The 19,876-nt window shown below is 46.6% G+C and overlaps 7 protein-coding genes across 9 annotated transcripts in view; 5 read left to right on the top strand and 2 right to left on the bottom strand.

Moving 5' to 3' along the window:
- The window catches only part of LOC117589353 (85/88 kDa calcium-independent phospholipase A2), a 5,145-nt gene extending 1,144 nt beyond the window's left edge, over nt 1–4,001 (top strand). The window contains exons 2-8 of one of the 2 annotated variants that reach the window (XM_034281238.1): nt 177–332; nt 470–762; nt 831–1,130; nt 1,189–2,009; nt 2,076–2,713; nt 2,775–3,110; nt 3,170–4,001. In XM_034281238.1, coding sequence (XP_034137129.1) covers nt 293–332; nt 470–762; nt 831–1,130; nt 1,189–2,009; nt 2,076–2,713; nt 2,775–3,110; nt 3,170–3,402 — 2,661 coding nt within the window. In that variant the 5' untranslated portion in view covers nt 177–292 and the 3' untranslated portion in view covers nt 3,403–4,001. The remainder of the gene's footprint in view (nt 1–176; nt 333–469; nt 763–830; nt 1,131–1,188; nt 2,010–2,075; nt 2,714–2,774; nt 3,111–3,169) is intronic. The other variant, XM_034281239.1, reaches the window with a different exon arrangement.
- The window catches only part of LOC117589346 (bumetanide-sensitive sodium-(potassium)-chloride cotransporter), a 213,839-nt gene that overhangs the window by 65,809 nt on the left and 128,154 nt on the right, over nt 1–19,876 (top strand). The window lies entirely within an intron of this gene.
- LOC117589377 (ankyrin repeat domain-containing protein 54) lies at nt 4,257–5,835 on the top strand. The gene is made up of 2 exons (XM_034281289.1): nt 4,257–5,456; nt 5,525–5,835. The coding sequence occupies exon 1, from the start codon at nt 4,395–4,397 to the stop codon at nt 5,376–5,378; it is 984 nt and encodes a 327-aa protein (XP_034137180.1). The 5' UTR covers nt 4,257–4,394; the 3' UTR covers nt 5,379–5,456; nt 5,525–5,835.
- On the top strand, nt 6,679–8,772 carry LOC117589379 (phospholipid scramblase 1). The gene is made up of 4 exons (XM_034281293.1): nt 6,679–6,836; nt 7,022–7,515; nt 7,808–7,966; nt 8,033–8,772. The coding sequence occupies exons 1-4, from the start codon at nt 6,728–6,730 to the stop codon at nt 8,054–8,056; spliced, it is 786 nt and encodes a 261-aa protein (XP_034137184.1). The 5' UTR covers nt 6,679–6,727; the 3' UTR covers nt 8,057–8,772.
- LOC117589382 (peroxiredoxin-2) lies at nt 8,700–9,897 on the bottom strand. The gene is made up of 4 exons (XM_034281296.1): nt 9,718–9,897; nt 9,537–9,654; nt 9,065–9,470; nt 8,700–9,002 (listed from the first exon to the last, which is right to left on the bottom strand). The coding sequence occupies exons 1-4, from the start codon at nt 9,872–9,874 to the stop codon at nt 8,952–8,954; spliced, it is 732 nt and encodes a 243-aa protein (XP_034137187.1). The 5' UTR covers nt 9,875–9,897; the 3' UTR covers nt 8,700–8,951.
- Nucleotides 10,768–15,179, bottom strand: LOC117589367 (coiled-coil domain-containing protein R3HCC1L). Of its 2 annotated transcripts, XM_034281276.1 has the most exons (10): nt 15,049–15,179; nt 14,005–14,175; nt 13,776–13,933; nt 12,832–12,982; nt 12,271–12,691; nt 12,043–12,216; nt 11,694–11,978; nt 11,429–11,618; nt 11,127–11,366; nt 10,768–11,057 (listed from the first exon to the last, which is right to left on the bottom strand). In XM_034281276.1, the coding sequence occupies exons 3-10, from the start codon at nt 13,807–13,809 to the stop codon at nt 11,008–11,010; spliced, it is 1,545 nt and encodes a 514-aa protein (XP_034137167.1). In that variant the 5' UTR covers nt 13,810–13,933; nt 14,005–14,175; nt 15,049–15,179; the 3' UTR covers nt 10,768–11,007. The 2 variants fall into 2 exon arrangements, with proteins under 2 accessions (XP_034137167.1, XP_034137165.1); XM_034281274.1 differs by lacking the exon at nt 15,049–15,179 and having other exon boundaries at nt 12,271–12,695; nt 12,836–12,982.
- On the top strand, nt 16,106–18,761 carry LOC117589354 (histone acetyltransferase KAT2A). The gene is made up of 3 exons (XM_034281240.1): nt 16,106–17,447; nt 17,502–18,154; nt 18,210–18,761. The coding sequence occupies exons 1-3, from the start codon at nt 16,192–16,194 to the stop codon at nt 18,737–18,739; spliced, it is 2,439 nt and encodes an 812-aa protein (XP_034137131.1). The 5' UTR covers nt 16,106–16,191; the 3' UTR covers nt 18,740–18,761.

Genomic DNA, 19,876 nt, shown 5'->3' with positions numbered 1-19,876 from the left:
GCCTGATGCTTGATGGCCTGACGCTGCTGTGAGACAACTGACGAGGGGTCGTCGGCTGTTCTATTATTGATTTCTTGGCCCACAAACCCCAACACCACCCCCCCCCCCCCCCCCCCCCCCCCGCATTTGCACACATGTAAACTAACAATTGGCCAAATATCTCTCTGTCATGTCAGGTTCATCGCATTCACAATCACATTCAAAATAATCTACAAGCACAATCGCTCACACAAGCGAACAGATTCAAAGTTCAAGCAGCATCCGAGAGTGACTCAGAGGAAATTCTAGAACCATGTCGTGGATGGCCTTTGGAGCGATTGCCTCCGGCTTTGGTATTTTGGCGCCCATTAAATGTTCACTTTCATTGTCTCTAGATCGTGTGTAGCTTGAATGATTGTGTAGCTTGTGGATTGTCTAACTCCTCTCTAAATCTTTCCCTTAACTAATCTTAAACTATCTTTTGCAACAGTTCTTCAGCGCCTGCTGGGCGGTGATCAGCCGCCGAACAAGGTTTTGGAAATAAAAAGCGAATCCCTGGGCACGCTCCAGGTGCTGCATCGCGATGATGCCATGATGCTCTTTGCGCCGCCCTACAACAGCAGCGACAAGCGACCCGTTTACGAGATTGTGCTGCAGCGTCCCACCTCGGACTCGAACACCTCGTCCTTCAGTCTGTACCGCTCGCCGCAGCAGCAGGAGGCCGAGGAGAAGTACTATGCATTCTATCAACGTCTGCCAATGTTTGTCAGCATAGTCAAGGAGGTGGGAGGAGGATTTTCCACTGCAAGATGCTTCGATTTTAATTGATTTTTCTGTCATTTGCTTCCTAGTTCTACAATGTCAATGGCCTGCAGAAGACCTGCGATGTACTTACGGAGAATCCCTCGTGGACACTCGCCCATCTGGTGGCCTACTTCAATCTGGTCGAATACATTAGCAATCCCAAAGTGCTACAGTGCGTGGACACGGCCGATCACACCTCCCTCGTGTCGCCCTTTCAGCTGGCCATCAAGCAGGGTCACATGGAAATGGTCAAGGCATTGCTGCCGCTGAGCAAATTGGAGCACTTGGACATCAACAGCAATTCGGTGTTCCACTACGGAGCCAGCACCACCAAGGAGATCATCAATGTGAGTAGCAGCAGCCAACCCAATCGTTGCCATCACTTCAACAAAAATCTGCCCACAGCTCCTCACTGACAAGAGCACCGTGAACCTCAATCACCTCAATTCGGATGGGTACACGCCGCTGCATGTGGCCTGCGTCACGGACAAGCCGGAGTGTGTGAAGGCGCTGCTGCTGGCCGGCGCCGATGTTAATTTGAATGCCAAAAACATTACCAAGCTGCACAAGACATCGACACCCACCTCAGTGGCATCGTTTTTGCGCACCAACGCCAGCAAGCTCTACACACAGGACATGAAGTATGGCGGCACACCGCTGCACTGGTGCTCCTCACGCGAAACCCTCCACGCCCTCATCATGGAGGGCTGCGACGTCAACTCCACCAACTTTGATGGTCGCACGGCCCTGCACGTGATGGTGGCCAGAAATCGCTTCGAGTGCGTCGTCACGCTGCTCGCCCATGATGCAGACATCGATGTGCTCGACAAAGAGGGCAACTCGGCGCTGCACATTGCCATCGAGAAGAAGCTGGTGCCGATTGTCCAGTGTCTGGTGGTGTTTGGCTGCGACATCAATCTGAAGAATAAGGATGGCAAAACCCCACGGCACATGGTGGGCAACGATGCGAGTGGCAACAAGGAGGACGAGATACTCTACATCCTCCATTCGGTGGGCGCTAAACGCTGCACCGAAACTGGCTCCAAGTGTCCGCCCGGCTGCAATGCCAAGGGCACGTACAACGGCATACCGCCAGAGGCGCCCGAATCGGTGGAGCAGCGTGAACATATCGAGAATATGCTGGCCACCACCAGCCGTCAAATGGTTGGCAATTTCCTGGGCGCAGCAGCCAATGGATTGATGGAAAAACAGATGCCGCCACCACAGTAAGTCTTCGCGTAAATGGAACTTTAATGTGCAGCTCGCATAATTCTTATTATTCCACTCTTCAGGGTGCCCGTGGTGGTCGATACGGAGAAGGAACTTAAGGGTCAGAGCATCATGGACGCTCTGCTGGGCATGTTCACGACCAAAGTAAATGCCGACGAGCTGAAGAAAGACGCATCATCGGGCAGTTTGGCCAACAAAGCGGCCACACCAGCCTCCAGCCCGGAGCAGCTGCCATCACCGACGTCGCCCATTGCTGCGGAGGTGGGCGATAAACCCTATGGACGCGGACGTCTACTCTGCCTGGATGGCGGCGGCATACGTGGCCTGGTGTTGGTACAAATGCTGCTCGAAATCGAGAAGCTCTCGCGCACACCCATCATACACATGTTCGACTGGATTGCCGGCACGAGCACGGGCGGCATTCTTGCGCTGGGTCTGGGCTGTGGCAAGACAATGCGCCAGTGCATGGGCCTCTATCTGCGCATGAAGGAGCAGTGCTTCGTGGGCTCTCGGCCCTACGCCAGTGAATACTTCGAGACCATCCTTAAGGATAATCTCGGCGAGTTCAATGTTATGACAGACATCAAGCATCCAAAGATTATGGTCACCGGTGTGATGGCGGACCGCAAGCCCGTCGATTTGCATCTCTTCCGCAACTATACCAGTGCCAGCGATATCCTGGGCATAGTCACATCCATAAGTGAGTAGAATCCAAAGGATTTTTGTCAATCAGAAATATATATTCCCACTTCCATCCCCAGCCAATCGTCGCATTCCACCGCCTCCGCCGCACGAGCAGCTGGTGTGGCGCGCGGCGCGCGCTACTGGCGCTGCTCCATCGTATTTCCGCGCTTTCGGACGCTTCCTGGATGGCGGTCTCATTGCCAACAATCCCACGCTGGATGCCATGACCGAAATACACGAATACAACATGGCGTTGCGCAGCTCGGGCCGTGAGGCGGAGGCCATACCCGTTTCTGCGGTGGTTTCACTCGGCACCGGCCACATACCCGTCACCGAGCTCAAAGACATCGATGTGTTCCGGCCGGAGAGCATTTGGGACACCGCCAAGCTGGCCTATGGAATATCCACAATTGGTAAGGAGAGATCTTCCACTGATTTGATTCGGTTTTCAAGCGGAAATTCATTCGTTTAGGCAATCTACTTGTGGACCAAGCCACCTGCTCCGATGGACGTGTGGTGGATCGTGCCCGCGCCTGGTGCAGTACCATTGGCATACCCTACTTCCGGTTCAATCCACAGCTGAGCGAGGACATTGCCATGGATGAGAAGGATGACCAGAAGCTGATCAACATGCTGTGGCACACCAAGGCCTACATGCACGCCAACCGCAACAAGATCATTGAGATGATTAACTTCCTGAAATAGCGCGCAAGACGGATTTAGACCGCACAGTCCCACCTCTAGAGATGGCTAGATATGTGTTTCCAAACTGTTTCCACTGTTCTCTCTGTGTATTGTATTGTAATGTATGCATGTTTCGAGTCCCTTTTTTGCGTTCTAGCACTAGTTCGCGGTCTAAATCCACGCCCCACATCTCACATCCCCATACATTAACACACACTCACCAAACACTCCGCCCGCCCAACCAAAGAACTTGTGTGTTGTCTTACCCAACACTGTTCTGGACAAGTAACGGTACAATAATGCTGATTCCGTTGGTTTCGCTTCATCGACGAGGCTTTAACTCCAGGACTAGCCCAACAAAATACGCTTTGAATGTTGTGTTATTGGTAGAATCCAAGTGGAAATGTGTTTTTATTTAAATTAGTTTCGAAACCTTTTACTTTTGTATTATTGCCCGTTTACTGTATGTACATCTCCACGCATTACCCTCTATCATCATCTGCTCCAATTGAATTGTGAGCTGCAAAGTACTTTGATGGGAAAACATTCCGTGGCGCTTTATTTGTAAATTCATATGTAATTGAGCACGAATTTTAAATACAACTTTTTAAGTGTTTAAACTGGTTTGCTGACTCAGACTAGCCAACAGCGGACTGCCAGAACTTGGGAGTTTCTGTGTGTGATACCTTAGATGATGTGATTATTTAGTAATACATGTGCCAAGTATATATAAGTACAGGGTATGCGTCCATGCCTACCCTCGCAGAGAAAAACAACTAACCAGGGCTGGCGACACCTACGTGTCCATCGATATGAAATACACGCGAACTCTTCGGATGACACATCGATACTTGTATCGATAGTGGGCAAAATGTAAACAGGAAAAAAATAGAGAAAAATACAAACAATACAGACAGAAAAATAATCAGGCGCGTGCAAAAGCAGAAAATATTCGGTTAACAAACGCAACAATTGTGACGCACGGCAACGCAACGGACGCACACAGATCGGAAATGGCCGCGGCCACCAACAGTGACTCCTCCGGCGTGGAGACGGCCCGCGAGGAGGTCGAAATGCCCATGCCCATGCCCATGAGCATGCCCACAGCCTCAAAGGGCATTATGATAACTCCGCCGCCAGTGATGCCGCCCACACCCACATCATCGCCAAACACACACGGCGAGTGGCCCAACCTCAATCCGAACGCATTCCAGCTGAGCAGAGACCGAGGGGAGCACTTTGCGCTGCCACACTTGCCCCCACTACCGCTGAACGCCAACTCCGACTATCTGCCGAGCCTGATACACCCGAGCACCCTCCCCTCAAGCAGTAAGAGCTTCAAGATGCGCCCGCGAATGCAGCGCCTGAAGACGTACTGCAGCTACAACAACATATTGGCCCAGTCGAACGGGCGACGACTGCGCACCGCCGCTTCCACCTGCAACGTTGAGTGGCTCAACCGCCTGCTGGAGGCGGGGGCCAATCCGAATGCCGCCGACGAGTACAATCGGAGTCCGCTGCACTTGGCCGCCTGCCGGGGCTACATACCGATTGTCGAGCAGCTGCTCAAATACGGCGCCAATCCCAATGTGGTCGACTCCCTGGGCAACACGCCCCTCCATCTGGCCGTCATCTCGGCCAGTTCGAACAACTTCAATGTGGTGGTGGGCGTCCTGTTGCAGGGCGGGGCCAGTGTGCACATGTACGACCGCAGCCACAAATCGCCGCTGGAGCTGGCCGAGGCAAGGCTGCGACTGCTGCGCAATCGCTACGATCATCCCACACCTGAGCATGCCAAGATCCTCGAGGACATGTGCATGCTGACAACGCTGATCTTGCGCTACATGGTGAAGCAGCAGCGCGAGTTGGAGGACCTCTCGGCCCTCGAGAAGCGATTGCAGAACCTAAGCACCAGCGACGATCAGGAGCAGGTTGTCTCCCAAACGGCCGACGAGCTACTGGCCAGCGTCGAGCGCTTGTCCATCAACAACAAGTAAACGTGGGGAGATGCTGTCAATCGACGTAAAATCATTTCGAGAGCGGGCTCAAATTGCGTTCGATGAGTTGATTAATAAGTGAGTATTGTCCTACAGTGTGGGAATAATAACACTAATCCCAGGGTGCACCTTTATTCCATTTACAGTTTGTATATCGTATCCTAATTTGGCTGCCGTTGAGCTGGCGTTGGTATCGTGTGTGTGAGACTGCAGGTATCCCTGGTCGCGATCCGACACCCGCTCACACACATACCCCACACATATACAACCCCCACACACACACACATTGTTTCATGCGATCTTTTTTATTAAGTATTTCGTTTAAGATTTAATTGTTTGATACAAAACAAATAAACCACAATTTATGATTACATTTTAAGCTTTACTTTTAGCGCGCCAAAACAACATCAAGTTATGTAATAAAAACTGCAATTGCAACTCTTGTGAACACCCAAAAACAAACAAAAAAAAGTTATACTATTTACAAATAACCAAACCAAGTGACTCCTCCCACAAAAAAAGAAAGAAAATCGTTAAGTGTCTATATTGTAAACCCCTCCCCTCTGAACAATAAACAAAAAACCCAAAATCGGGTACTTAATCCATAGAAAAAGAGTCACGTTCTCTGCCATTGATAACTGATCGAAAACAGAAGTAACTTCCATTTATGGGTGTGCTGTGTGCGCAGGTGTGAGTGAGTTACCTTCTTGGCTTCCAAGTGAAGCGATGAGTCTTTCCTTCTTATCAACAAAATACTGTGGAGAAAGGCGTAGACTTGATAGCTGATAACTGATTCTGGCTGAAGTAATTTCTATATATGTGTCATTTGGACTCTACGTTCCTACTTGATGATGGAGCAAGTCAAAGGCGTTGATGGCATGGCCCAAGGTCAGGCACATATCCTCGAGAATCTTGGCATGCTCAGGTGTGGGATGATCCTAGCGATTACCCGTACAAGCAGGAGGTAATAGTTGCTGGCCAATGCCACAGAGTAATACTTGGATATCATCAAGTTTTATCTAGAAAGAAGTAAGAACCCGTTCAGTTCAAAGGTCACCGTCCCCACAACCACCCGCCAGGACTAAACGTCCGCACATGGATACCCTCTCTACGTCACACATCTTGCAACTGCTCTACTAGTATCGATAGCGTGCACATAAACATCGTCAATACCCATGAAATCACCTAATCACTAATACAGGTGGAGTACTATCGATAATGGGCACCATCGATAGTGGACGATAGTAAATCAGACTCTGAGGGTGAGGCGGCATACTTTATCCATAAGTTAATGGTCACACTGGCTCGAATTCTCAAAAAATTGTTTGATAGCCGACAACAGCAAAAATATGATGCAAATGAAAGAGTATAAGGAGGTGCCCCAGGATGTGCCTCAGGATGATACTGTGGTGCGACAGCCCACGTCTGCAGATGCTGTCAGGATACCAAGTGGACCTGGTGCGTGCATATCGTTATTTCCTTCCCATGAACTATGCGTATGGCCACAATACATACAAAGATTTGTGCTGTTCGTTTGTGTGTTTGGGCGTGTGCTAGCAAAAAAATGTTGCTTTTCTGTTTTTGGCAATTGATGCTAGTGTCTAATGCGTATGGCTAATCAAGAATACTATGTCACATTACAGAGAACTGGATGTCAATACCCGTGGGCATGCCCAACTGTCCCCAAGGACTCGAATATCTGACGGCGTTGGATCAATTGCTGGTGTCGCAGAAAATCGAAAAGCTAGAGCTGCTCACCGGCTTCGAGACGAAGAACCGCTTCAAGATTAAGAATTCGCTGGGCCAGAATGTTTATTTTGCGTACGAGGAGAGTGACTGCTGCACCCGCAACATGCTGGGCCGATCGAGACCCTTTGAGATGAAAATACTGGACAACTTTCAGAACGAGGTGCTGCACCTGAACCGTCCGTTTCGCTGCGATGTGCTCTGCTGCTTTCCCGACTGCCTGAACGCTGTGGAGGTATCGGCGCCGCCGGGACAGGTTATTGGAACAGTGGAACAGGTCTGCACTTTCCTACGACCAAAATTCAACATTAAGAACTCGTTTGGCGATATTGTCCTGCAAATCGAGGGCCCCGTCTGCCCCTGCAAATGTTTCAGTGATACCAATTTCAAGGTTAGTGTATGCCGCCCAACCAACAAGTGGTTATACACACGCACACAGGCACACACTATATATAGTTCGGTATATACATGTACATATCGGGCTGCAGACACTGCCGTCAGGGCCATTGTGACGTCATAGCGACATGCCTGACAGTACGCGAGCGAGAGAGACTCAATTAATTCAGATATTTACTGCAGCAGTGTGGGTGTGTTTAGTGTCTGTGTGCCTGTGCGAATGCCCGATTAATGCTGAACATAAAATATCTTACGCCTTAATAATTATTGTAATTTTTACTGCGTAGGTATTGAGCGCCAATAACGAGGAGATCGGCAAGATAAGCAAGCAATGGTCGGGCCTGGGCCGAGAGCTGTTCACCGATGCGGACTACTTTAGCGTCACGTTCCCCCTGAATCTGGATGTGCGCATGAAGGCGCTCATCTTCGCAGCACTCTTTTTGATTGTAAGTGAGGCAAGGATAACTTTTGGTTAATTCTTATCTTTATTTTGTCCTTTTTGTTCATTTTAGGATGTGGTTTACTACGAGCAATAAGCCTTCACACACACACACATAATATTTGCCGACTGCTTAGTGGTTTAGACGCGTTGCATCGTCATAGCATTTAGGGTTTTTTTATCTTATTTACACTTTACTTAAACGCAAAGCCAACCGCATTTTCTGAGAATTCGAACAGTGCAATTCTTTCAACAACTTGGAATCTCCCCCAACCGGAAATCTTTGGAATCTCTCCTCTTTCTTTGAAATGGAATATGTTAAATCTTTCGCGCACATTGCCGATGAGTCGTCGCTGCCGTTGGCATTTAAATCGCACAAAACACACACTGAAACAAACACACGAACAAAAATATGAGATCCAGTGCCTTATGACGTCCTAGTTGTACCCCTCCACGGTTGCCCTCTATTTATATATATATTGTATAATATATTATTGGAGCATAGCAGGAATATCTACTTAATAACAGCAACAATTGTGTACCTAACTAAATGGTTAACCTGACACACAAACAACACGAATTGAATATTAACGAATATTTTTATAAGAATCAAATGGAAATCGAATTGTTAACAGAGAATAACTCTGGCTATACCCCCAGATATATGACATTTTTGTAAAGTTTATAATTTCGACACACACACACGCACACACACATTATTACTTATTGCATATAACTTATGTACTTCATCATTTTATTTATCTCTCAGTTATGCTGTATGAATCTGTAAAATAAACAAAATATGTTTTATACAAAAGAACAAAACGCGGGCTGAGCCGTTGCCATATGTACAGAGGACTCGCGAGACGCTTGGGCAGGTGTGGGACTGTCTATTGTTCGATGATTGCGGTGGTCAGTCGTGAACATTCGGAATGTAACTGGGCTCGGGCATGGTTGGAAGGAATGAAGAGATCTTGAACGTTGATCTACACTCAATTATTCTTAGCAAAGTACTTGGTCTTCTCCTCTGGATTGGGCACAATCTGCAAAGAAAAGAGAACCCCACAGTCAATCAGATGTCTAAGAGAAGTTTATGTACGCTTACCGTATCGGCGCCTGGTCGCCAACCAGCTGGACAAACCTCGCCGTGGGTATCGGTGTACTGGAAAGCCTGCACCAGTCGTATGGTCTCATCCACCGAGCGGCCCACGGGCAGATCGTTCATTGTGATCTGACGAAGCACGCCCGCCTGATCAATTATAAAGAGACCGCGCAACGCATGACCACTCGACTCCAGATAGACGCCATAGTCCTTGCTAATTTTGTGCGTCAAATCGGACAGCAGCGGAATCTTAACGTCGCCCAGGCCGCCCTCCTTACGTGGCGTGTTGATCCAGGCGAGGTGAGTGAAGTGAGAGTCCACGCTGGCCGCAATCACCTCGGTCTTGATCTTGCGGAACTCCGCAATGCGATCCGAGAAGGCAATGATTTCCGTGGGACACACAAAAGTGCTGGGGGAGGGAACACAAATCGGTGAGGTTTGCATATCAAATGGGTTCTAGCTGTGTTCTACTTACAAATCCAATGGATAGAAGAGCAGGACTACGTATTTGCCCAGGTACTGGGAGAGCGATAGCTTCACAATCTCCTTGTTCACCACAGCAGTGCCCTCGAAAGCAGGAGCTGGCTTCGAAACTGTTGTGAGGGAAGAGAAAATAATGAAATATGAAAATAACCATTGAAGCTTCCACCACTTACTGACTGCCTTGGTGTACTGCAGCTGATGATCACCCTTTGGCTCCTCTGCGGGATACACAGAGCCACCGGCGAAGGAGTAGCAGGATTCGCCATCCTCAGGCTTGGCGGCCTGAACGACAGCAGCGGCCAGCAGTAGGACGGCCAGGTACTTGTACATGTTGCACTCGCTCGCAAACTTCTCTGAAATGAAATACGCGTACGTATGCTTGATTAGTTTCGGTTGATTTTACCATTAACCAAGCACGCGACGCCCCTTCCCGCTGGCAAATACCCACAAACCGTTCGCACATATACACCCACACACATACACAGCCAAACAGTTGGCAGCCACGCAGTCAAAATTTCGATGTATTTCTCTTTCAATAAGGTCTAGTTCTTCTTCGGGAGAGCCAAAAGCCAACCCGTTCACTTGTTGTTGGTACGTACTGCTTCCGTAATGATAAGCACAATTCAATGCTTATCAATCCAATGGGATGGCAATATATTTTATGGTTGTCAGTGTGTGTGTACTTGAATGAAACAAAGTCTCAGCCGCAACGAAAGCGAACATATCCATGTAACTGCTACACTCACTCTTCCTGTTTATCAGTACATTATATATTCTGTAATAATACTTTTGTTTGACAATAAACTCACACACCACACGCAGTTGTTTCCTGTTTAAATATTATAATTTAATATTCCGATCTACTGAATGCCGGCTTGTTGCTGCTTCTGGTTCGCGGCGTTTTACAACACTGTCGATGCTTGTGGTTTCGTACCCAGTAGAGGAGTATATTCGACACGTGCATTCGTATGTAACGGCACCAAAATAGTGATTAATTGCAAATAAAATAATTGAATTGTTTTTTATTTTACTTACGATTTATAAACTTTATTAAAATATATTTATATAAATTGCTGCGCCTGGAGTTGAAACAGCGCCACACGTGTCTATGCATTTGTTACTTGCTACGACCAATAAATATATAATAATATATGTATCTCTCTTACGATCTAGTCGATAGATTTATCATGCATTATGGGCACACACACTAAAACTACAAAAAATTGAGCAAATATTTGCATTAATTGCACAAAAAGCGACAATTTAAAGTACATTATAGCTGAGCATGTCGAAATTACTCTCTAATATTGCTAGCTTTTGATTGAGAAACTTTTTGTGGGAGTTATGGTTGGTGTTGTTGGTTGGATGCTTGCTGGCTTTGAAGTGTTTGTTACTCTTATTTCTGATTGGGGCATGCGTTGCGCATGTGAGAAAAAATGCAATGTGCTTTACAGCACCCAGGCCTAGCTCTCCCAGACCTCGTCACGCTGTTTTGCAGCTAAAAGTTTACGTTCTGCAATAAAAGAAACACCGATTCAATGAGAACTGCACTCGGCGGTCTATTGTTAATGTGGAAACCCACCTTTGGCTTCACGTAGAACACGCCTCTCGTTCTCACGCTCCTCCGGCGCAGTGGCCAGTTTTACACCCAAGGCCCCGGATACTAGACGTCGGGCCAAGGCCGTGCAGGTTTCCGGACGCTGGCGATATGGTTGCAGTGAGACTGCTCCAGCCTTCTTGGCCTTCAGTCGCGATTCGAGTGTGGCCTCGCCCAGTGGCTTTAATTTCACAAACGGATGTCCCATTGTCAACACCTCAGCAGCTGTGCAAAGAATGAATGGATTGTTAGATACACCGAATTTTGAATGGATTGCGAGTACGCACCAATGCGGGAACTGCTAAACACAGCCAAAGCGTGGGTATCGTCCACCCATTTGATATCAAATCCACTGCCTTTGTACTGGGAGAAGAGCATGAGTAGGTCGGGCGTTTTGAATTCCACCGGAAAATTGGACACCTCCAGCACGTGCGGGAACTCCTCTTCGTTAAGCAGGGACTGTTTGATATGGAACACCTGACGGGGGTCAAAAGAAATTACGTTTTAGCATCGAAATCGATTCCGGCATAGATTTTTCTCTACTCTACTCACGGTGTAGTCCATCTTGGGCAGCTCTATTTTGCACTTGCCCACAGAATCGTTCAGTTCTTGGAGAATTTTCGGATCCAGGCAGTCGCCGCTCTCATCGAACATATTCTCCCAGTCATCCTCTTCCTCCTCATCATCATCTTCGGTGGTGCTGTCGCCAGGTGGTTTTGCTGTAGCTGTTGCCCGATTGGCCGCCAGCTTGGGTGCCAAATCGATCTTCTCGGGTATCTCCAGCACATCCGACACGAAGGTTTGTTTCATGATGCGTCGATTGCTGCGATTGATTTCCTGTACAAAGCGAGAGATAACATACTATAAGAGGTGCTCTAATTTTACTCATGGATTCACTTACCTTCGAGGCTCGCTGCAGCTCGCGCACATCATTATCACATTTGGCAGCTTCCTCTGCATTGCTGGTCCTGGATGCCGCCACATCCTCGATTCGCAATGGCGGCGGTTGCTGTTTTCCATTGCTGTTGGTCTTGTAGCCACTCCCGGTCTTTGTACGGTGGCCGCTGCTCATGATCTGCGTGTTTTCAATTGTTAGCTGAGACTTCTACTCCATTCTTGCAACACTCACCTCTTTATCACTGTTGCCGGTGCTGTCTTGGTTCGTTTCGTTTTCAGTTCTCGCCTCAGTCCCCTCGCTGCCTGCTATCACAAGCACCGTAGCAGTCTCCGACGACTCTGTTTGCGTGGTTTTTTCCGTTGACGATATCAATTTCTTGCTGCGTTCCTTACGCTCCCGATGCGACTTGGGTTTTTTCGTGAGTTTTTGCTGACCGTTGCCGTCGTCTGGTTTGGACGGGTTTACTTTTGCTTCTGCAACTGGCGGCGCTGCTTCAACTGGCAATGCGCTTGGCGTCGTTGCCGTTGTAGTTGCTGCTGCTGACGCTGTCGCTGAGCTGCTGCTTGTCGGTGGTGTAGTTTGGCTGCGTCGTGCCCTTGGCACATATACAGCACGGTCGGGGCGGCGTTCACGACGAGTGGACTGTTGCTCTCTGCAAAGCAGCAAGCCAAAACAGAGGAAATAAAATGAAGGGTAATCGATTAGTGTATACAAAAGAATTTCGTCAAATGTACAGTGAGACTTCGATATAATGATCCAAGTAACAAAAAGGTTTGACTGTGAGATATCTACCTGCTCGGTGAGTCTTTGGAAGTGGAATTCGATATTGCTGTTAATACAGCTGTCTCTGCTGGCGTTTCGTTTGATGCAGCTGTCTCTTCGCTGCTGCTGTTCTTCCTGAGCGCTGGCGGTCTATACAAGTCCACAGAGTTTGATTTGCTTACTGCAACAGAGAAGAGAGGATCAGTGAAGATAGAAAGAGAGATAAGATACATTCAGAGGATGAGTGAGGAAAGCAGAAGAGTTGGCAAAACAAAAAATCATAAAAACCCAAAGGTGAAGCAACGAATTTGGCATACAATAAATTAAAAACTAAATCCACCAATGCTGACCCAATTTTCCCTCTCTCTATCTGTGCGCTCAGCTTCGTGAATGTCAACACTAGAGCAAGCGAGCGAGGAAGAGGAGAGGGAGAGCAACGGCAACAAGTGAGCGTGCGCAACCAGCCGCTCAGCTGAGCGAGCGTCTTTCTGCTAATGATGCAACAGCACCAAAAATCCACTTGAGAGAGGGCGACCTTGAATGAGCTGCGTGACCCGCTGCGCTGCCTTCGCACTGCGTCGCCGTCGACGTTGTTTGGCTGGCATTTGTTTATTTTTAGTTAAATATTTAATTGGTATACCCTAGCTGGAGGAAAAGTAGCATTGTTTTGTTGGGCAACCAAGCAAACTATTTAGACGGGAACTAAAGCTAACGAACATATTTCTATAAGTAATTTGAGTGATTAATTATTGATATTATCTAGTACATTTTATTAACCGCTGTGCTCGACAAGTTAAAGGGTATACCCTGCGTCGTCATAGCGTCAGAATGATTAATTTTTCTGTTGCTTTCTTTGTTTCGCCTACGCTAGGTATTTAATTCGTATTTTCTTGTGTATTTGCAAACATTTTGGCAGCTTGCTAAATGCATACCCGAAAATGGCATCCACCTAAAATTGATGTAGCGGTACTTACAAGGTGTGTCGCTGATATGCTTCTTCACGCCCATTTTACAGGGCTCAGTTACGGTACTTCTCCTGTTGGCGCTACTACCGCTGATGCTGTTGCTGCTTTTGCCGTTATACCCGTTGCTCCTCCAACTTTTGATTGGCTGATTCAGCTGCTGCTTTCGTCTGTCAATTTATTATATTTCTTAGTTTCAAGTTCACTGCTCTGCGCCGTTTGCCACAAAAAGTCTACTCACGCGTCAAATCCGTGTGGATCAAGGAGCTGATTGCGAAAACACAGTACTGTGCGTCGCTGCGGCCCTTGCCCCACCGAGAATGTGAATAGATCGTACTGGTGTTTGTAGTTCTCACATGTTTGATGGATGAGATAGCGGCGATAATTGCCCACAGGTGGAAAGAGCAGCACACTATTAAAGAGAGTAGAACGGAGAGCAACGGATCAGCACTGATTTCATGCATGTGGGAGCGAGAGATAGCTCTTTCTCTGCAAAAACTGAATTCACTTTACGAAATATTCTGGCACACTCACTCACACAACTTTGCACACTCGTTAATACTACTTTCGTGAGGCAAACACACTCAAAAGAGGGGAAGAGAGCAAGCCCCAACCGCTAACAGGTTGTTTCGGGCACAAAAGAAGACCCGTCAAGAAGCACGCAAGCTCTCAAAAACCGAAGCTCGGCTTGTAAATGATTATGCAACACCGTAACATGACCGAAGCGAAGTAATGTAATATTTAATATTCATATATCTATGCTGTTGCTGTTACTGGTGCGCGTTGCTTCACTGTCCGTTGTTTATTGCATGGCGATTAATTGTTTATTAAACGCGTATTGCATGCACAAGCACAAGAAACGGTGTTAGGCGGCCCCCATGCAGTCGACGCCGGCGTCGGCGCAACTGCAATGCGGAAAATCTGCAAGATTGTTGTGCTGTTGTTGCTGTGGCAGCTGGGAAAACTCGAACTCGAAATTTTGTGTGGCATTTGCAAAACTGGTAATATCTGCACGAAAGGCCCACAAAACTCGTACCACATTGCATCTTCTCGTTGTTGTTTCTGCTGTTGCTTTTTTTGGTTGCATATTTCCGCGTTGCAATTCCTGTTGTTGTTTTAGGTGGGAACCCGGTTACACAAAGCTTTTGTTGTTGTGGTTGGGTCTGCCGCGCCACACCAGCTGCTGTCCAAGACTCCACACATACACACGCACACCTAGTCGTCCGCACGCACCCACACTCACGCGTTACCATTCTCGTGGCAAAGGTTCTGATTGGTTTCTTACCCACTGCTCAACCGTTTTTGCACAAATAACTCTATGTCGCAACCAACATTATAAACAAATTCCTGGTCAATTAAGCTTAAGCTAGCTGCGAATGCCGTTCGCTCGCCGTTCTCCAGTTTATTTGATAAATATGCGACCTACGTCGCCAGCGCGTTAATATGTTATATATACACATATATACATACAGTTAGAACCATAAAATATACCATCGGACCTGCCGAAATATACTCAAATTTAGCTTTACATTTTCAAAACATACCGTACATATACCGAGGTAAATCATATTCCTCAACTTTGATGTTTGAGCTCGTGGTACGAGCTAACTAGGACTCTCAGCGCTAAGCATATACTTTTATCCGACTGATGAATCAATTTTCTTCAAGGTTGGGTTGCCTATAAAATGAGGTTTAAACAAAGAAGGTCAACAAACAAGTCGCTTTTTTACATTGTATCTACACGGTACACATTTTCTGCTAATTATTCCTATCGATATTGGGCGGGAAAGAGCTCTTATTTTGAACATAGGTTAAGTTATTTTAAAATGAGGTTTAACACGATTTAAATTCCTCAAAGGTATCCAAAAATAAAGCTTACATTCTATTTAGACGTCAAAATAGCCCGGGGAATATACAAAATACCGACTCTTGTTGATAATTTCACAAGCTTTGAAATTACTAGGAATTTAAGTTGTTTTCTTCATCACTAAGGCCATTAAGATTGCATATGATTAGCAGGCCGTGATAGAACACGATTGAACAAGTCAGCTGGTAAGCTGATTGCATTACCGTGCAGGTAAAATGTAAAATAATGGATGTGTTCGTTGACCTTCTTAGTTTGAACTTCTATTTAAAAGCATACCCAACAAAACAGTTTTCTTAAAACTAGACAATCTTGTAGCAAATTGATTAATAAATTGTATAAAATTATAATTACAGCGCAGAAAGTCCAAACTAGCTGGTAATATTAAAAAGAATATCAAAATCGAGCAATATGACTTTCTTCAGCATATTTATGGTATATTAAAAAAAAAATTGGTATATTGCGGTATATCCGCGGTCACACTGCTCGTAATAATTTTCACAGCTTGTGAAATAAAACATTCAATTGCAATTTTCTGGACAAAGCTAGGAGGACGCAAGTGGAATGTCTGGTGGTCCCTCAGTAACGCTAAAAAGTCAACCAATTGATGGGAGCAACAGTGGGAATGCTGCGGCGCAGCAGCAGCAGCAGTCTGCGAATGGCGCAGCATCTTCGGCGAACCAGGGGCAAAGCAGCAACAACAATGGAAGCGCTGGGGTAAGCGGCGGTACGGGAACGCCCGCACAAGAGGGCACCCGCCAGAACAGCTTGCAGCGCATCCAGCAGCGCAAGCAAAAGGTATTCAACCTGCCCGTGCCCCAGAAGCTGGCGAAGCTGTCGATGTACTCGGCCTGCCAGGCTGAAGGCTGCCGTTGCACTGGATGGAAGACCCCGCAGGAGAACAGGCATCGTGATGTGGAGTCGTCCTACTGTCCCGAATTCAACGAGGAGTGTCGCAACTCCAGCTGCCGCCATTCGCTGCGTACGCACATCGCCCACTTGGATAATATTTCCAGCTCCAGCATGGACGAGCTGCTGGGTGCGATTATTGATATGGAAAATCTTTTCATGTCCATGCAGCGGGTGGAGGATGAGGATACCAAGAAGGTATACTTGTACCTCTTCCGCCTGCTCCGTCAGTGCGTACTGACGCGTCAGCAAGCTGTCATTCGTGGCCCCCTGGGTGATCCCCCATTCGAGACGCCCTGCATCACAAAGGCAGTCTTGTCGCTGGTCTTCTACAAGTACCAGCACCTTAACCCGACTGAGCTTCAAACTATGACTGAGGTGGCGAAGACGTTCTTAAACTTTCTCAACCACTACAATTTCGAGTCGCCGTCGACGAGGCGCGGCGACCTAACCCATGAGGATGCTTCCAACTACAAGATTAACTACACCCGTTGGCTCGTCTTCTGTCATGTTCCTGCCTTTTGCAATTCCCTGCGCCAGTTTGAGACCTCGCTGGTCTTTGGACGCACCCTGCTACGCACCGTGTTCCAGTACATGTCGCAGCAGCTAAAGAAGAAGTGCATTTCAGAGCGTGATCGCTTTCCCGAAGACAAGCGATCGATCATAACGCAAATGCCAAAGTTCCTGGAGGCGCTGCGGGCAGAGCTAATGAAGGATGACTCACCCATCTGGGATCCCAATTACCGTCCACCCAATTCATTTGTCATCCAGCAACGTAAGCGCAATCAGGAAGCGTCGGCAGCACCAGCTCCAGGTGGCGGTGCAGCTGCCATTGGCGGCAATAAACGCTCAAGCGTGGGGGAACCACTTCACAAGAGACCCAAAAAGGAAACGATCGAGCGTCCCATCAGGTTTGTTGCCTTCATCTTTTTCTAGTTGTCCCAATGCTGACCCTTTTCTGCCAGTGAGAACTTGGATGATCTTCCTACAGATGTGGTTATGCGTGCCATGAAATCGGTCTCCGAGTCGAAGACAACAAACAAGGCGGAAATTCTCTTTCCGGTGAATGTCTCACGGGATGAGAACGTCAAGGCCGAGGAGCAGAAGCGCGCCATTGAGTTCCATGTGGTGGGCAACTCCCTAACAAAGCCCGTGGATAAACAGACTGTCCTGTGGCTGCTTGGCCTGCAGCTTGTCTTTGCCTACCAGCTTCCCGAAATGCCCCGCGAGTACATCAGCCAACTGGTGTTTGACACAAAGCACAAGACACTTGCCCTGATCAAGGAGAGTCAGCCAATTGGCGGCATTTGCTTCCGGCCATTTCCATCGCAGGGTTTCACAGAGATTGTCTTCTGCGCCGTCACCATGGCTGAGCAGGTCAAGGGCTACGGCACACATTTGATGAACCACCTGAAGGATTACAGCATTCAGCGTGGCATTAAGCATCTGCTCACATTTGCCGATTGCGATGCCATTGGATACTTTAAGAAGCAAGGTTTCTCCAAGGACATTAAACTCGCACGTCCCGTCTATGCGGGTTACATAAAAGAATACGACAGCGCCACATTGATGCACTGCGAGCTGCATCCAACCATTGTCAATACGCAATTTATAGCCGGTAAGTAAATGGAATTGTTTGCACTTGAATTTTACTTATTTTCTGCACGTTTTAGTGATAAGAAATCAAAGCGAAATTCTTAAAGAGCTCATTGCGCAGCGACACAATGAAGTGCAGAAAGTTCGAACTGGTTTAACTTGCTTCAAGGAGGGTGTTCGCTCCATACCGGTTGAGTCTATACCCGGCCTCATGGAAATCGGCTGGAAGCCACAAATGCGCCCCGCACGATCGGCCCGTCCCTTGGAGGAATCATCGGATCCGGAAAAACTGGCCACATCATTCGCTTCGGTGCTGCAGTCCGTGCGTCAGCATACCACGGCATGGCCCTTTTTGCGGCCAGTAACAGCTGCCGAAGTGCCCGACTACTACGACCACATCAAGTACCCGATGGACCTGAAGACCATGGGCGAACGTCTAAAGAAGGGATACTATCAAACACGTCGCCTGTTTATGGCGGATATGGCGCGCATTTTCTCTAACTGTCGCTTCTATAACTCCCCTGACACCGAGTACTATCGCTGTGCAAACTCCTTAGAGCGTTATTTTCAAACAAAAATGCGCGAACTGGGACTGTGGGACAAATGATATATGAGTGATTTAGATCAGATGATACATATATACATACATATATATATATATATATAACTATATAAACAGTATAATTCATTATTTCATCTATTTATTCTAGGTTTACCCGCAGAAAAGAAAACATGTGAATTATTGAACAAATTATAAAATCCAAGGTTGCTTGTATCATTAATTTAGTTATTCCAAATAAAAATAAACATTTCAAACTTAATCGAACTACATATTAGGAAAATATTAGCATGTACTTTTGGGTATCAGGGGAGTTAGCTAAAGCCCTGACTTGATAGTTCCCATTTGTTCCATTAGAATCTTTATACCAATACTCCTTTGTAACTCGAATGTGTTTTCGTTTATAATTATAGTTCCATGTACCAACCTTTGTCTACCACTTATTCCGTTTGTGCTCTTAAAGTAGTACTAAAGCTAACTAACCTTTTTGCGTAAATAGTTTTAATATTTCTTTGAAGTTTTTGGCTGGTTTCCACGCCTACCAATATCAGCAATTACGGATCGGTTATTTGGTGTGTTTTAGCTTATTTTCACTTTGTTTTTCTTTACTCCACAAATAATTTGGACTTTGTTTCGTGTGCTTTTTGTCTTTTTTTCATTTTTATTAATTCTCATTTAATTTCCTACATTCATTGTTTGCATGCTTTTATATTTAGGATTTCTTTGTTTTCGTTTGGTTTTAATAAACATTTGATCAATAATGTTATTATCATTTATAAAATTATAGTTTATATATTTAATATTACGTGGGAGTGGGGCATGGGCGTGGAGTTTTATTGGGGGGTATGAATTCGAGAGGTCATTGTACAAAGGCTAATGCACATCCAAGTGTTTTTTTGTGTGTTTTCGTTTATTATTATGTATTGAATATGTTTAATGTTGATGCGCAGGCGCAGCGACACGTGGCAGGCAACTTGCAAAGGCATTTATGGAAAACAGATATCAGATATGGAGTGAATAAATATTTATGCACGTACGTATGAGGATGCCAATAGTACAATGAAAAGTGTTAACTGCAGTTACTTATTGTTGAATTCATTTATTTCTATTACAAGTTTATCAAATGCTTTAAGTAATTTTAAGGTTCAATAAGGTAGTGTAGTCTTTACAATTTTGATGTCACTT

Source organism: Drosophila guanche, unplaced genomic scaffold (assembly GCF_900245975.1).
Source record: "Drosophila guanche unplaced genomic scaffold, DGUA_6, whole genome shotgun sequence".
Lineage (NCBI taxonomy): Eukaryota > Metazoa > Arthropoda > Insecta > Diptera > Drosophilidae > Drosophila > Drosophila guanche.
Note: the sequence above shows the minus strand (reverse complement) of the source record. Positions and strands in the feature narration are given on the sequence as shown.

Bases quoted from the DNA above. Each gene is read 5' to 3' on its own strand.
- LOC117589367 (XM_034281276.1), bottom strand. From the start codon at position 13,809: ATGGGCGTGAAGAAGCATATCAGCGACACACCTT. The intron at 12,692-12,831 runs GTAGATATCTCA...GCTGCTTTGCAG, and splicing joins TCCAAAGACTCACCGAGCAG to AGAGCAACAGTCCACTCGTC. The intron at 11,367-11,428 runs GTGCGTACTCGC...TTCTTTGCACAG, and splicing joins GTTTAGCAGTTCCCGCATTG to CTGCTGAGGTGTTGACAATG.
- LOC117589354 (XM_034281240.1), top strand. From the start codon at position 16,192: ATGTCTGGTGGTCCCTCAGTAACGCTAAAAAGTCAACCAATTGATGGG. The intron at 17,448-17,501 runs GTTTGTTGCCTT...CTTTTCTGCCAG, and splicing joins ACGATCGAGCGTCCCATCAG to TGAGAACTTGGATGATCTTC. The intron at 18,155-18,209 runs GTAAGTAAATGG...TGCACGTTTTAG, and splicing joins CAATACGCAATTTATAGCCG to TGATAAGAAATCAAAGCGAA.
- LOC117589382 (XM_034281296.1), bottom strand. From the start codon at position 9,874: ATGTACAAGTACCTGGCCGTCCTACTGCTGGCCGCTGCTGTCGTTCAG. The intron at 9,655-9,717 runs GTAAGTGGTGGA...CCCTCACAACAG, and splicing joins GCAGTACACCAAGGCAGTCA to TTTCGAAGCCAGCTCCTGCT. The intron at 9,003-9,064 runs GTAAGCGTACAT...TTTTCTTTGCAG, and splicing joins GGCGACCAGGCGCCGATACG to ATTGTGCCCAATCCAGAGGA.
- LOC117589377 (XM_034281289.1), top strand. From the start codon at position 4,395: ATGGCCGCGGCCACCAACAGTGACTCCTCCGGCGTGGAGACGGCCCGC.
- LOC117589379 (XM_034281293.1), top strand. From the start codon at position 6,728: ATGATGCAAATGAAAGAGTATAAGGAGGTGCCCCAGGATGTGCCTCAG. The intron at 6,837-7,021 runs GTGCGTGCATAT...GTCACATTACAG, and splicing joins CAGGATACCAAGTGGACCTG to AGAACTGGATGTCAATACCC. The intron at 7,516-7,807 runs GTTAGTGTATGC...TTTACTGCGTAG, and splicing joins TCAGTGATACCAATTTCAAG to GTATTGAGCGCCAATAACGA.